The sequence below is a fragment of the Syngnathus floridae genome, chromosome 4 (genome assembly GCF_059516105.1).
Source record: "Syngnathus floridae isolate MCC-2025c chromosome 4, RoL_Sflo_1.0, whole genome shotgun sequence".
Lineage (NCBI taxonomy): Eukaryota > Metazoa > Chordata > Actinopteri > Syngnathiformes > Syngnathidae > Syngnathus > Syngnathus floridae.
In genome coordinates this window covers 10,814,050-10,828,249 of record NC_142416.1, presented here as the reverse complement: position 1 = coordinate 10,828,249, position 14,200 = coordinate 10,814,050, and the positions used below count along the sequence as shown (strand labels likewise).

General features: G+C 40.1%; 3 protein-coding genes across 3 annotated transcripts; 2 read left to right on the top strand and 1 right to left on the bottom strand.

Moving 5' to 3' along the window:
* Nucleotides 1–8: 8 nt before the first annotated feature.
* On the top strand, nucleotides 9–3,220 carry LOC148399040 (homeodomain-interacting protein kinase 1-like). The gene is made up of 2 exons (XM_088374333.1): nucleotides 9–388; nucleotides 1,512–3,220. The coding sequence occupies exon 2, from the start codon at nucleotides 1,632–1,634 to the stop codon at nucleotides 2,817–2,819; it is 1,188 nt and encodes a 395-aa protein (XP_088230459.1). The 5' UTR covers nucleotides 9–388; nucleotides 1,512–1,631; the 3' UTR covers nucleotides 2,820–3,220.
* On the bottom strand, nucleotides 2,989–9,500 carry poll (polymerase (DNA directed), lambda). Its single transcript, XM_088374332.1, has 9 exons — nucleotides 9,420–9,500; nucleotides 8,367–8,516; nucleotides 7,996–8,290; nucleotides 7,564–7,675; nucleotides 7,132–7,476; nucleotides 6,871–7,044; nucleotides 6,512–6,640; nucleotides 4,966–5,134; nucleotides 2,989–4,883 (listed from the first exon to the last, which is right to left on the bottom strand). Exons 2-9 carry the CDS (start codon nucleotides 8,479–8,481, stop codon nucleotides 4,522–4,524), a joined length of 1,701 nt encoding a protein of 566 aa, XP_088230458.1. The 5' UTR covers nucleotides 8,482–8,516; nucleotides 9,420–9,500; the 3' UTR covers nucleotides 2,989–4,521.
* A 309-nt stretch (nucleotides 9,501–9,809) lies between these two features.
* dpcd (deleted in primary ciliary dyskinesia homolog (mouse)) lies at nucleotides 9,810–13,669 on the top strand. Its single transcript, XM_088374695.1, has 6 exons — nucleotides 9,810–10,089; nucleotides 10,646–10,726; nucleotides 10,814–10,938; nucleotides 11,044–11,177; nucleotides 11,585–11,687; nucleotides 12,762–13,669. Exons 1-6 carry the CDS (start codon nucleotides 10,026–10,028, stop codon nucleotides 12,864–12,866), a joined length of 612 nt encoding a protein of 203 aa, XP_088230821.1. The 5' UTR covers nucleotides 9,810–10,025; the 3' UTR covers nucleotides 12,867–13,669.
* The last annotated feature ends 531 nt before the right edge of the window (nucleotides 13,670–14,200 follow it).

Here is a 14,200-nt window from a genome sequence, read left to right as displayed (position 1 = left end):
GTCGCGTGGTGGACGACAGTAAAACAATAATCGCCGCGCAGTGAGAATTACGAACTACCAACCCGTTATATTCATCCATTTATTGCTCATCCTCAGATGGTGACAAGCTGCTGGTTGACTTTAAGTTAGATCGAGGCGGGGTACAGATGGACTGTTCACCAGCCAATTGCAGTGCGCAGATTGAAAAAAGAACAACTTCAACCATGAACATTTAAACTGGAGAGCCGTAGCCGAACTCCCTGCTAGTAGTTATAAATCTACGGCCATCATGCCGCCGAAGGCGAGTTGCCCAACTTGAACTTCATAATATGCCATTTTCTTACCATCAAACATGAAAAAATGTCATTGTGCATGACTTCCCTATCTTCGGGTGCATCGTGTGACCCAGGTAAGAGTTAAATATAGCCACACTTGATACACTAATAAAGGTTTAACAACTGTTGGAAAATAGCATGCCGATCGAAGAGCTGACGTTTTGATAGCTGTTTGTGGTTTTGCCCCACAAATTAAGCCGTCTTCAATCGGGTTTTCCCATTATTAACTAACTGGTGTGAATCATCACAAAATCAAACACTGTAATTAAATGTAAAGATTAATATTTTGAGCCAACAGACTAACGAATATAATTGCGCATGCGCAATGGTTACAATAAATTAAGTCGAAATGAGAACGTTGACGTGGTCTTTAAATCGCCGTATGCGTAGGCTGAACAACCCCGACGATTTTACCCTCGCAAATAAATGTTAGCCCTATTTAGTTCGCACATTGCATATGTTTACATGTTTCAAAATGTAAACTAAATTTAAGTTCATGGCGTACTTAAAAGGGAAATAAATATAAATAAAATATATGAAGCAAGAGATTAAGAGGTTTAAAATAGTTTGTCAAATAACTTATGACGTATGAGTTGTGATATTTAAAAACTGTCATGTGTACACAAATTTAAGTCTTACCAGTCACCTTTGTGTGTGTGTTTAATTTTATTTAACAATTGGAGATTACAGGAACACATTACAATATAAATAACATCATGCTCGAGGCATAGAAATGAAAATTATACACATAATCAATGTATATTCACACAGAAATATTAGCTTCAATGCAAGCAAATATGCTTGAACTCTGCTTGGTAACTAAGATTAACCAAATATATGTTTGATTTTTGCACATTTCCCCCAGCAAAACCAAAAAGACATTCTTCCAAAGTAACACAAAGCGGGAGAGTGTGCTTATGTAAATGTGGGTTCAATTCACATTGTGTTCATGACTTATGCTCAAATCAATTCAATGTGCTGAACAAATGTAAATTAAAACTAAGTCTGAATCTCACGCTGTTGTTATTGGGGACAAGGTTAAAAGTTTCGAATAAAATCTTATATTTTATCATTATTCATTCAACTTAATAAAGATAGGGTGATGTCTTGGAACATACAAATGTATGCTTGAATTTCTTTTTTTTTTTTTTAAACATTTTACTCTAGACAGTAATATGTATCCTTCTCTCTCCTCAGTGCTGCTGTAACATCCTGGCAGGCCAGATATTAGACAGCGACTCCTCACCATACAGTATCCTGGAGTTCGTGGGTGAAGGTCGCTTTGGAAAAGTGGCCAAGTGCTTAAAAAAGTCCACCATGGACACAGTGGCAGTGAAGATTATTAAGAAAGGTAGAGCTTTTATCAGGGATACCGAGAAGGAGCTTGCCATGCTAAAGATGGTCAGTGACTTGAACCCAGACCACGCCAATATCATTAAATTCTTTGAGAGGTTTGAATGCATGGGTCATACCTGTCTGGTTTTTGAGATGCTCGACTGTCACCTGTTCAACTTGCTCAGTGGACGAGATTGGGAGCCAATGTCTCTGAGTGAAATCCGCTCCGTTGCCAGACAGTTGCTGGTGGCCTTGGATGCTCTGAAGCGCCTTGGCATCCTACACACAGATATCAAACCAGACAACATCATGTGCGTCAACAAGCGGGACTGTCCCCTCAGGGTAAAGTTGATCGACTTTGGTCTAGCTCTCGTAGTGTCCAGCGTCCAACCTGGGATGAAGATACAGCCTAAAGGTTACCGAGCTCCAGAAGCCGCCCTTGGCCTTCCCTTCACTGAGGCTGTGGACGTTTGGAGCGTTGGTTGTGTCTTGGTGTTCCTTTACATTGCTGACAACCTCTTCCCAGTTGACTGTGAATACCAGATGATGAAGTGCATGGTGGATGTTTTGGGTCAGCCAGATGACCACCTGCTCCGTGCTGGCAGATATACCAAATGCTTCTTCACTAAGATGGAAGCCATTGGAGGTCCACAGTACAGACTGAGCACACCAGAAGAGTACGAAGCAGTCAGTCATATCACACCTCTTGAGTGGAACGGCTTCATTGAACCACCCAGCTCTCTGGAAGCCCTTATCACCTTTTATCCCGCACAGGCCGAGCTGGCGGAGTTGGCGGACCGGAGGGCATTTGTGGAGCTTCTGAAATACATGCTACATCTTGACGGAGACCAGAGGATCTCTCCCCATCAGGCCTTGCAGCAGCCGTTCATTACAATGGCTCACCTGAACGAAGATCCTGACCACCAGTGCAGTGCTTATTTCAGCACCGCTTGCAGCATGATGAGCAACGTGCAAGAAGAAGACTGCAAAGACAAAGATCCAGAAAATCAGTGTTCTGAAATGGACAAACTCATTGAGTCAGCAAAGTCTACTTCCCTGGATTCCAGTGGTACAATTTTAAAGAGAATTTCTAAACTATGTGGCCGAATCGCCCCGTTATTTTCTTGTTTTAGCCATCCATCAGATGACTGCACGGAAAATGCTTCTTAGATATTTTCTTATACATTTGAATGTATGTCTACTTCTAGTAAGTCCTATACTCATTTAAAAACTCCAATTCCAATGAAGTTTAGGGTGTTGTGTAAAAGCTAAATGAAAACAATACAATGATCTGCAAGTCTTTCTCGATCTTTATTCAACTGAATACAAAAACAAGATCTTTAATGTTCAAAATGATATTTTATTGGTTTCATGCAAATATTCACTCATTTTGAAGTTGATACCTGCAACATGTTACAAAAAGATAAGGGCATGTTTGTCGCTATTACATCATTTTCCCCCCCGTTTTTTTTTCACAACACCCAAGAAGCATTGGGAAACTGGAGATAATTGTTGTAAAAGTTGGAATTCTTTCCCATTCTTGCTTGACATACGATTAAAGTTGCATAACAGTCCGGAGTCTCTGTTGTCATGTTTTGTGCTTGATAATATGCAGCACATATTTTCATTTGGAGACAGGTCTGGATGATGGCAAGCCAGCCTAGTAACTGGTAGGCTTTTACTATGTGGCAAAATTCTGTTGCTATTATTCAGAGGTGGGCATCGTCCGGCTGTTTCTGAGTTTCAGTCCTCAAATCCACCCAGTCAATCCTTGGCAAGAGCCAATGGGTGTTGACCACATAATTTCCATGTCATGCAGGGGCCACACAAGCACACACTCAGCCAAATAGATTGAAAGAAACTGACAAAAGACTCACAAACAGGGGCACAGCGTGGTATCTGTCCGTAAATGGGATATTCCCAATGTTTCAGAAACTGGGATTCGGACCTTAACCCAAATATTGGGTTTCGACCCTTAACCAGGCATATCATTCCCGTTGGTGAGTCAGCAGCACTGGCCAGTCACGACCCATCAAGCATATCCATAACCGGGTTGATTATCTTTTGTTTCTTTCCATTTTTTCCTGCTGGCTATCAACATTCAACCTGTCTTAGATTTTAAAAATGAACTACGCATCCTTGTCCGGCATGGACTGTCAACCGGTGGTCAGCGACCCTCTAGCAGTCCGTGGTGGTATTCCAGGTGGTCCGCAAAATTGGAAATGGAAAATAATTGGCGGCTCGGTGGCGCACTGGGTAGCACATCCGCCTCACAGTTAGGAGGGTGCGGGTTCGATTCCACCTCCGGCCCTCCCTGTGTGGAGTTTGCATGTTCTCCCCGGGCCCGCGTGGGTTTTCTCCAGGCACTCCGGTTTCCTCCCACATTCCAATAAACATGCTTGGTAGGCCGATTGAAGACTCCAAATTGTCCCTAGGTGTGAGTGTGGGTGCGAATGGTTGTCTCTCTCTGTGTGCCCTGCGATTGGCTGGCAACCGGTTCAGGGTGTCCCCCGCCTACTGCCCGATGACGGCTGGGATAGGCTCCAGCACGCCCGCGACCCCCGTGGGGACTAAGCGGTTCAGAAGATGGATGGATGGAAAATAATTGTAATATTTCTAAAAATAGAATTGATTTAATATTTGGACTTGATTTATTCTCCAGCTAATTTGGGGAATTATTTACCCATCCAAATTATGTCAAATGTAGCTGAGATTCCCAAAATAGATAGACAGATGCAAATAAATAGCCTGTGAAGGTCTATCCTCCTTCGGTGCAAAATTAAATAATATTCCACCAAAGCAGTGGTTTCTAAGTTGCTTCTTGGATATAATGGTAGTTGAAAACCCCTGCTGTAATCCTGGTGATTGTACATCACCAGTCCCGATCACAAGGCTCTCTGTATGGTATACCCAAAAGATTAAAAACGTCACTTTCTGTAGGTGTAGGAAGGGGAATGCCAGCATACACCTTGGCGCTACCTTGACGCACCACATTTTGGTTAAGCGAATGCTCTGACAAGCTCATGTTCTTTGTCTTTGCCAGAGCCCTCATGGAGCGGTTGAAGTGTGCAGATCCAGTGAAATACAGAAGCGCACAGGCAAACTCATTGTGGGGCACCACAATCACATCCAGCCTCCGATGGCGGTGGTTTGGTCCTGGCAGGCGGCATACACCCATGTATTTCTTCTGCTCTCCATTCTCCTCATGACTCACTAGGTCATCAGTCAAAAAGCCTGAGGGGAAAGGAAAAAAAAAAAAAAACATCTTAACTTGAGTATGTATGGACGTCTACATCGAAATTCTGACAGAACGTACCAGTGTCATGGAGGCTCTGGAGCACTTTAGTGAATACACCTTTGTGGGATTTTCCATCAGGATGTGAAATAAGCACGTCCACATCTCCACATGTGCTCTTTCCTCTGCGGTATGAGCCGCATGCCATTGACACCAGGCCAGGATCTATTGCTCGGGCAGCATCCCTCACCTGCACAATTGCACATATTCAGAAATAAATACATAATTAAAAACCTGATCCTGTGTGATCCCTGTTCTTTGTTTTTATAATATTATGTATATTGTCTACAAGTCATGTTTATACATAAAACTATCTGAACATCTGTAAAGAGGAGCATTGTTTTTTTTTTTTTTTTAATTTTGGGGTACAATTATATGAATATCAATAACCTACATGTGTATAAACATGATAGGTAATTTATAAAGAACAAGGGCTAGGACGAGATATGTTTTTTTCTACTTCTTCCTGCTCTCTTTGAACACGGAAACTGCGCTGAACTAAGATACACGTTGGTGATGTTTTTGTTTCTTTCCATTTTTCTTCAATATCTTTGTTAGGTGTTTATATGGTCAATAAAATCAACCAATAAGTAAAGACCAGCCAGGGCTGAGCCTAAAAGGAGCAGACTTTGAGAATGGGGAGCGAGGAAGTTGGTTTATCTAGAGAGTATATTTATTGAGCTGTTTGGAGCGGTTGAACTGTGACCCAAGGTGGCATTTAGCCAATAATAAAGGCTGGCCCAGAAGCAGCCATGCAAGTCCAAGCCATGACAACACTTCCAGCATTCTTCACAGATGAGCTTGTGTGTTTTGGATCATAAGCAGTGCCTTTCTTTCTCCATAGTTTGGCCTTTTCAACATTTTGGTAGAGGTTAATAAAAAAAATAAAAAAAACATTGTTGCAAAACGTTAGTCTCAACTCTACTTCTCTGCTAAATCCAATCTGGCCTTCCATTTTTTTTTTGCTGATAAGTGGTTGACACCGGGTGGTACGATGTGCAATCTTTCCTCTTTTCATGTCTTTATTGATGATGTAAATCATGATGAACGCGCAGAATGAATTCTGAAATCTACAAAACCGGATTTCTATGGAAATGTACAGAAAAATGCATCCAAACAAATAGGAAAAAGCTACATCCTACAAAAATATAATGACCCAAAGCATATTGCCAACACAGCAAAGGACTGCATCTGGTGGAAGGTGTTAGACTGGCCAAGTCAGTCACCGGACCTTAATCCAATTCGGCCTGTATTTCACCTCTTAAAGAGGAAACTGAAAGGAGAAAACCCCAGAAACAAGTGAACTGACAGTAGCTGCAGTCATGTTTGTTCCAATACTTTTGCTCTCTTGAAAAGTGCATGGCATCAAACAAAAGGTGCCCTGTCCTGAGTTTTTTAACACATCTAGATGTCAATACCCTGAAGGGACATCTGGACTTCTGAACTTGTGTCTCATATTCATCTTTTGTTTTGCAACCCAAATGTCTTCAGTATACTACAACAAAAAAAAATGACTTGAACTTGGCATTCCAATAATTTTGGAGGAAACAAATGAATATCTATTTACCACTTTCTCAATGGCTGCAGCTTCATCCCTGGGCATTCTGTCTAGGAAGTCTTCGTAGTGCTTGAGTCCTATTTTCTGACAGTTGCTCAAGTGGGCTTTTGTGCGAATGTCCTCCAAAGTGCGGAATCCCTGATGAATAAGAAAACATTGACATTTGTCTTGATTGTCTTCATACCGAGATTAGACTTTTTTTTTTTTTTTTTCTCTTCTTCACAGCAAGGATGTTCCGGCTTTAAATCTTAGCTCCTTTTGGTGTGAAGTTAGCACATGGTTTTCTCCAGACTGTAGCCTTGCCTGTGACCTAGCAGCCAGCACATAATAATCTCAATACAGTAAAGGATGGAGAGTGAATGTTTCACCTGTTGGTACCAAAGCTGTGCTGTCTTTGCTCCTGCACCCCAAATGTTAGTGAAAAGCTCCAATATTGGCACGGCCTCGCCAATGTGATCAAGCTTGCGCAGATGACCACTTTCCATGATCTCGTCAATTTTGTCCGCCATGCGTTTGCCAATTCCTGGGATAAGACATGCCTCCTGAAACGGGAGGGTCGGGTGGGGGTAAAACTGAGAAATTGAGGGCATCATTACATCTTGTGAGTATCCGCATCTCTGTTTGCTTACCTGATACGATGTAACCGGCTTATGATAGCTCTTCAATGCATTGACAGCTTTGGAGTACCCCAATGCCCTCCACTTGTCTCCCTGGTGTGTATAAGCCTTGGCCAATTGTTCTAGTTTGTCGGTGATGTCTTTGTTGAAGTTATTACTTTTGGACTGAGAAGACTGTGCGCAGACCCACTTCCCTGAGACCGCCGTTTGAGTGGTAGAGCCTTGACCTTGCTCAACGTTGAGTTCAGTAGTCTCTTCTTTGGGGCGTTGGCCTGTGATGAGAGCTTCCAGGTGACTCTGACTGACTGCGTCATCTTCTCCCGGGACTACTTCTTTGTCTGCTTTGTCTGATACACTCTGAAACGGTACGGATAAAAACTTGTCCTTATTGACTCAGAGAATGGTGAACTTGGTATTTGTTACCCGCAACTACCAGCCACTGACCATGTCTGATGTCTCCCCTTGCTTGCTTGGATCACACTCTGGCTTGAGAGATGCTTCCGTTGCACATTTGTCGTCCTTCAGCGAGTCTTTCTCTTGTTGAGTTTCAGAATTCCTAAGAGAGAAAATGTCCAAAGACTGACAATAACAGGACTAAGATAACATCTAAGTCAAACAGGCTCCTCTGGAATGTTGAGAAGACAATAAAACCAATACAACTGGAGCATTTATACTATCTATAATAAAGCAGGTAAAATGTCCAAAGACTGACAATAACAGGACTAAGATAACATCTAAGTCAAACAGGCTCCTCTGGAATGTTGAGAAGACAATAAAACCAATACAACTGGAGCATTTATACTATCTATAATAAAGCAGGTAAACCTGTATTTGATGAGTTTTAAACACAGCAGATAAAGCATTGATAGGCGTTACCTCTTTGGTAAAAGACTGTAGCTTGATTCATCCAAGAGTTGTTTCTCACTGATACATGAGCTTAACCAACTGCATTTTACAAGATGGACTCCAGAAGGCATTGCATCCACTTTGATGAGACGCAGAGCCCTATCACACTCCATGTTGTCATCAACAACAACATGAGTGACACCAACACATAGAGACCTCACTGTCTGGCCTCCGTTCTGTTGAATTTGTCTTTGGAAGATCTGACATCTTGCATTTCCTATCCCTGCAGGTAGGATGTACACTGAGGTACCATTAAAGGTACTTCCTAAGAAAAGGGAGACAAAAAGAACATGAAATGAGGAGCATGATATAACTTGGAATCAAAACAAAAAAGTACAAACCTGTCACATCAAATTCATCAAATTTCTTCTTTAAAGGAGGAGAATCCTTTCCTTGAGAAGCTCTGGTCTTTTTAACTTTGCGGAAAGCTTTCACAATCCCGTGACATGATTCCATCTTCAGAGTGAAATGGCCAAGCCAGGGGGGCCTGCCTAGTTTACGTGAATTAGAATAGACAAGATCCAGTTACATATGAGAAAATATAAGTACACAAGATGCTTTCAGGTTGTTTTTTGATGGCCATGTATGTTGTTTCTATAAATATATGACAGCCATCAAAACTATTCTAAGTACTACACATATTGTTTAATTTTTTACAAAGTTGAACTGACATTTTCCAATTTAGGGTGTTAGGCTCCAGCACATCCGCGACCCCCGTGGGGACAAGTGATATGGATAATGGATGGATGGAAGATGAGTTTTTAACATGCTTTTTCTCTCGAATATATTGTTATAATTATTTGTTTCAGATGTGCGTACTTAAATTATTTTCTGTATGAAAATTAAATTTGGTGTTCAAAAAGTCTTTTTTCAAACTTGAGTCTTGAAAAAAAGGGGGTCGTCTTATAATCAAGGTCGTCTTATATTCAGGCCAGTACGGTATAAAATGTTGAACTTTTGTGATCGGCAGTGAAAGGCACTGATCAATACATGCCGATCATGTTCCTTTCCACGGCCAATTACTATCCTAGGCAGAGCGATAGGAGCACTGCTTACGTATTCTTATACACCAAATTAATATTTAAAAAAATCGTAGGTTCGCTACATTATTTGAACTATTAGATTAGCGAGGAGCCAGTAATGTGTTCGTGCACACAAACGTCATCGTACCAAACATGTTTTCTTATTGCATGTTTGACAGGTCCACAATCATGTCTTAGTTTGAAATTAGAATGCACTGTACATTTATGAAGCACACATGAACGATAGCTGTCTGCAGTCGTAAATGTGTCGGTGGATTTCATTAATTGTCATCAACCAATTGTTATTGTACAATAAACATATACGTCGTATCCTAAGAACTTTAAAAAACATTTGCAATGTTTTGCACTTACCGCTGCCGCAGGAAACTGTTTCTGGTTAACAAAAGAGCGAACATTTCCGGTTCATTTGATTTGAATCACTGATTTGAATTTTTGTCTTCCCCCCCCCCCCCCCCCCCCCCGCGTTTAAATTCTATTATTGACGAATAATTGGCTATTTTAATGTATGTTTTATTGTAATTCATAAACACAAAAAGATTTAGAAATAGTGCAGGAGTTGAGCATCAAACACTTCCGGGTTTTTTGTTTTTACGCAAATATTTTTATGCATTGTTGGAAATTGTAAGCGATAGGTTTTGATTTTTTTAAGCATAATGATGTGTTTTTCGGGCTGTGACTTATTTTTATTTGTGTTAAAAATTCAATAAATGCATCTCAGAAAATATGCTAACACAACCTTTAACACGGTTCTGGGGGGCATGTTGATGACGTCTGATGACATTTCTTTCAAACCAAACATATTTCTTTCCAAAGGTGTGAAGTTTATTTTTTGTTTAACATAAATTTAAACTTGATTTGTTTTCACTAAAAGCTAAAAGCTCCGTGTTAATTTTGTTTACTTTACTGTGAGTTGCCGTGGTTACGGGTTGATTCCGGAAGTTTCTCTGCGTAACAACAATGGCTGTGCAAAGCTGGATCGACAACTTAAAATCGTCAAAGAAAACTGCATTGATTCACGATGGTGAGTATAATGAGTTGAAACAACATTTTGTGTATCTGTGTGTGCACGTGTGCGCGCGTGTGTGTTATTTAAATACTATTTTTTTTTGTGTCATCGATTGACCTGAACATATTTGCTTCAATTTCAGTTTGTTAACGGAGGCAGGAGAAATGCTCACCCCAAATTATTTGAGCAAATCACAATAGAACTATACAAAGAACAAGAATAACTCTAATCATCATCAACATGGCTATGCACCACTTTTAAACAGTGGTCCTATTCGTCAAATATGTGTGCATACATTCTTTGGATGTTTCTTTCCACTTTGGGACGACACTGCAGACTCTGGTTAATAATTAATTAATATTCAGTTAATTTGCACATCAGATAAAGGTCTCATAGTGTTGGACATATAGCACTCACGGTTTGAATCTTGGTCCCTTCCTATTTAGAGTTTGCATGTTCCCCCCCATTCTCATCTGGTCCTCTGCCTCCTCCCCCACATTTCAATAACATCCATATTTTGGTTCTTTGAAAACTAAGTTGGCTATACGTTGATATGTACCCTCCCCATAAGGGAAAAGGAAGATCCACTACCTCTTTGGAGATGGAAAAGAAATGGCAGAAGAGTATGACTTAAGAACCGATGAACTTGTTGGTAAGCAGTACACACCACATGCCATCCATTCGCCATGATTTTGATCCATGAGATGATTGATGTTGTGGAACATTTGGTGCGTTGCAGTGCGGAAGTGGCGTCACAAAAACACACTTGGAGCACAAGGTCAATGGCAGGTTGAAGTTGGGGAGCCGGTTATTGGTCCTGTCGTCTCTTCGGATGCCGAGATCCTAAAAGAGAACTGCTCGAATGTATGTTTTCTTTCTGCAAGCTTGAATCTAATTTTAGGACTGTATATTTTTGACCGTTTGCACACACTGCCTGACTCTTAAGAGACATCTCTTTTATTTCCACAGCCTGTGTTTATGCGTAAAGATACAAAGAACAGTTTTCAATGGAGAATCCGGAACCTCCCCCACCCAAAAGATGTCTTTAATGTTTCGGTGGAAGCACCTGAAAGATGTATTGTCATAAAAACTTCCAACAAAAAGTAAGTATGCTTGAACACACTCTCACACCACCACTTATTGCAACTCCATTGTTATTCCTATAGATGGCACTGTTTGCTCTACATTACTCCTACTAATGTTTACCCAACTTTTTTCAGGCTCAAGCATGTATTTTACATTAAAAAAAAAAATCTATCAATACTCTGGCAAACACAAAACGTGAATACCCAGGTGAAATATATATACTTTATACCATCGATGGCCAGAGCAGGGATGCAATATTTGTTTATCATTTTTGTCCGGACCAATAGAGTGAAATAATAATAATAAAAAGAAAATTTCAGGACACATCTGATTGATAATCTCACAGCACACAAATGTGCCAAGGCACACTGATTTGGAATCATTGAGACTGTATATAAAGCTGTCTATACTTGTGCATTACCAGGTATTACAAGAGGTTTGATATTCCTGATATGGATCGAAGTCAACTCCCGCTGGACAGCTCTGCCTTAACCTTCACTCATGCCAACAACACTTTGATAGTCAGTGTAAGTGTCCAGTCCAACAAAAATATAATACATCAACAATAATATATGCATCGACTGTCTTCTGCTTAAGACCTGTCTCAAATCCCACTCGTGCTTTTTTTGTTAATTTTTGTATTTCTGCATTACGCATATCATGTGCTGATTAGAGGGAGCCTATTCAAACTGACATAGGATGAGAGGCAGGGAACACCTTGGACTGATCACCAGCCACCAGCAAACCACACAGATACAGAGAAAGACAACAAATGACATTCACGTCAATTAGGTCGTCATACTTACAGTGCACGTTAACGTGTTTGGCATCCATGCACGCAACTGGGAAAACGTGCAACATAGAAAAGTCAGAACTGAAGTTTCAAACAAAGAATGTAGCCTGTTTCACTACTTATCCATCCTGTGATGATGACTTAAGCAATTATGCTCTTAGCTAACAATAACTATGTTTTACTTACAATATTGATAAAAAATCAAGCAATAAGCTAATAAAAATGCATATTTTTCAGAATATGCATTGTCAATTTATTTGATTTGATTATGTTTATGTTTTACAATTAATATATCAAGTACTTATGTAATGAAATAAATATAAATGTGTATATAAAATTATTCTTTATGGATAAGTTAGGCAGTTATTTCTGAGATAAATGAACAAAAAAATACAAATGAGTAAATACATTCAATCTGAGGACAAAATGAAGGCAACTGAAAAAACTTTCAATAATAAACCACACAATTGTTTCCTATATTTAATTGATTAATTAATTAATCGGGGGGGGGGGGGCAGCTGAATGAATGCCTCTTTTATTGCAGGAGTCTTGATTATGTGAATGCTCTGTAGACTGGAATATAAACTTGGAGCTGGCCACACTTTTCCCACTCCCTATCCTAGAGCAAATCAGGATTTCAAGATTTGATTAGTCATAATTAAATTGTAGTTGTGCGGTAATGCATCTTTATTCTTTCTTCGGTATGCATTTATACAGTTATTTTTTTATTTGTCTTTATTTGTGTGTGAGTGTGTGTGTGTCTATTAGACTCCAATGACACTTTCCTCTGTCGTTAACTCTTGTACAGTACAAGAAACCCAAAGAGATTTTAACACTTGAGCAGGAGCTGATGAAGGAGCTGAAGAAGTTAAAGGGGACGAGTGAAGGTGACATCGACTGCAAAACTCAATGAATTCCGAAAAACGGAGAAAATGCCATATTCTGGTTTTTTTTTTTTTGGTTTACGTTTAAATGTGTTGAATTCCTGCTTGATTAGTCTCCTGACATGTTTTCCATGAATACTTCAAATGGGAAATACTTTCTTTTTTGTGGTTTCCGCCAGTATTTGAAAATTCAAACCACTGACAAGCCTTGACAAATAACATTTCTTTCATTAAAACATTAAAATTGTTGAAAGTTTAGAACAGAACACTGTTTTAATATGACTTTGTTCCATGCTTTCTGGCTACCTCTCAAAGCCAGCGCCCCTGCGGTCTTGATGGGAGTCACACAACCGAGCCAGCCTCCTTTCATTGATGTGCTTGTAAAGCACTCAAAACACACATTGACCTGTTCGTTACGGGGTCACTCTTACGAGCACATCCCGTTTGTGTTAACTGAATACCTTCATGTTCCTTGCGTGTCGCAGGCCACCCTGAAAGCCATTAGTGGAAGTTTGGGGATGGAGGTAGCCCGTGCATGTGGAACTCTTTCCATTTTACCTGAGAGGTTTCGTGAGACTTCGGGCTTGTTGTCACCATCACTCACACAAATTTGGGTTAAGTACAAAACAATACACGAGACTATGTTCCACATTGTTATACATTGTCAACATGTCAACCCAATCGTTAGGGTCATCCAAACAATCTTTTTGATGTTATGTATCCATCCGCCCATGTTCTGGAATTTGATCAATTTTCCCATCCCCATTAATGCTTTGAAATGAAAGCCGAAAATCACATTACTGTGTCATAATAAAGTTTTCTGCACGGCAAATTTGCTTCTGTCTATTATCTTCATGTAGAATTTGTGCTGTGGAAGGATTTGGTACAAAGCGCTGCCTTTCGTGCGGGCAGCGCGGGTTTGGATTGCCAGCCATGACCCATGGCTGTTCCCAAGCTTGGGCAAGTCGTGTCTGGGTTGGGTTAGGAAGGGTGTACCAAAGCATACCAAATATATTGGGACGGAACAAGCTGAAATGTTGGGGAAGGACTTGCCTTGGTTATGGTTTTTTTTTAAAGCAAAAATTTACATTTTTGGGATTAAAAAGAAAAAACGTACCCAAAACAATAAAATGTAAAACATTAAAAAGTGTTCCAAGTTAAAACCCCTTGAAATGTTGGCTTATGATTACTGTTTTTAGAACACCACATTACTGTGTTTGTGGAGTCACTTGCTACAAGCTCTGCCTATGTTTCAGATTGCTTCAATGCAGCTCAAGCAGGCATAGTGACAATAAAAATACAAAAAAATTATTCACTCACTTCATTATGTTGGAGATGCAGTGCTTAAGTTTTGTTGTAAAAA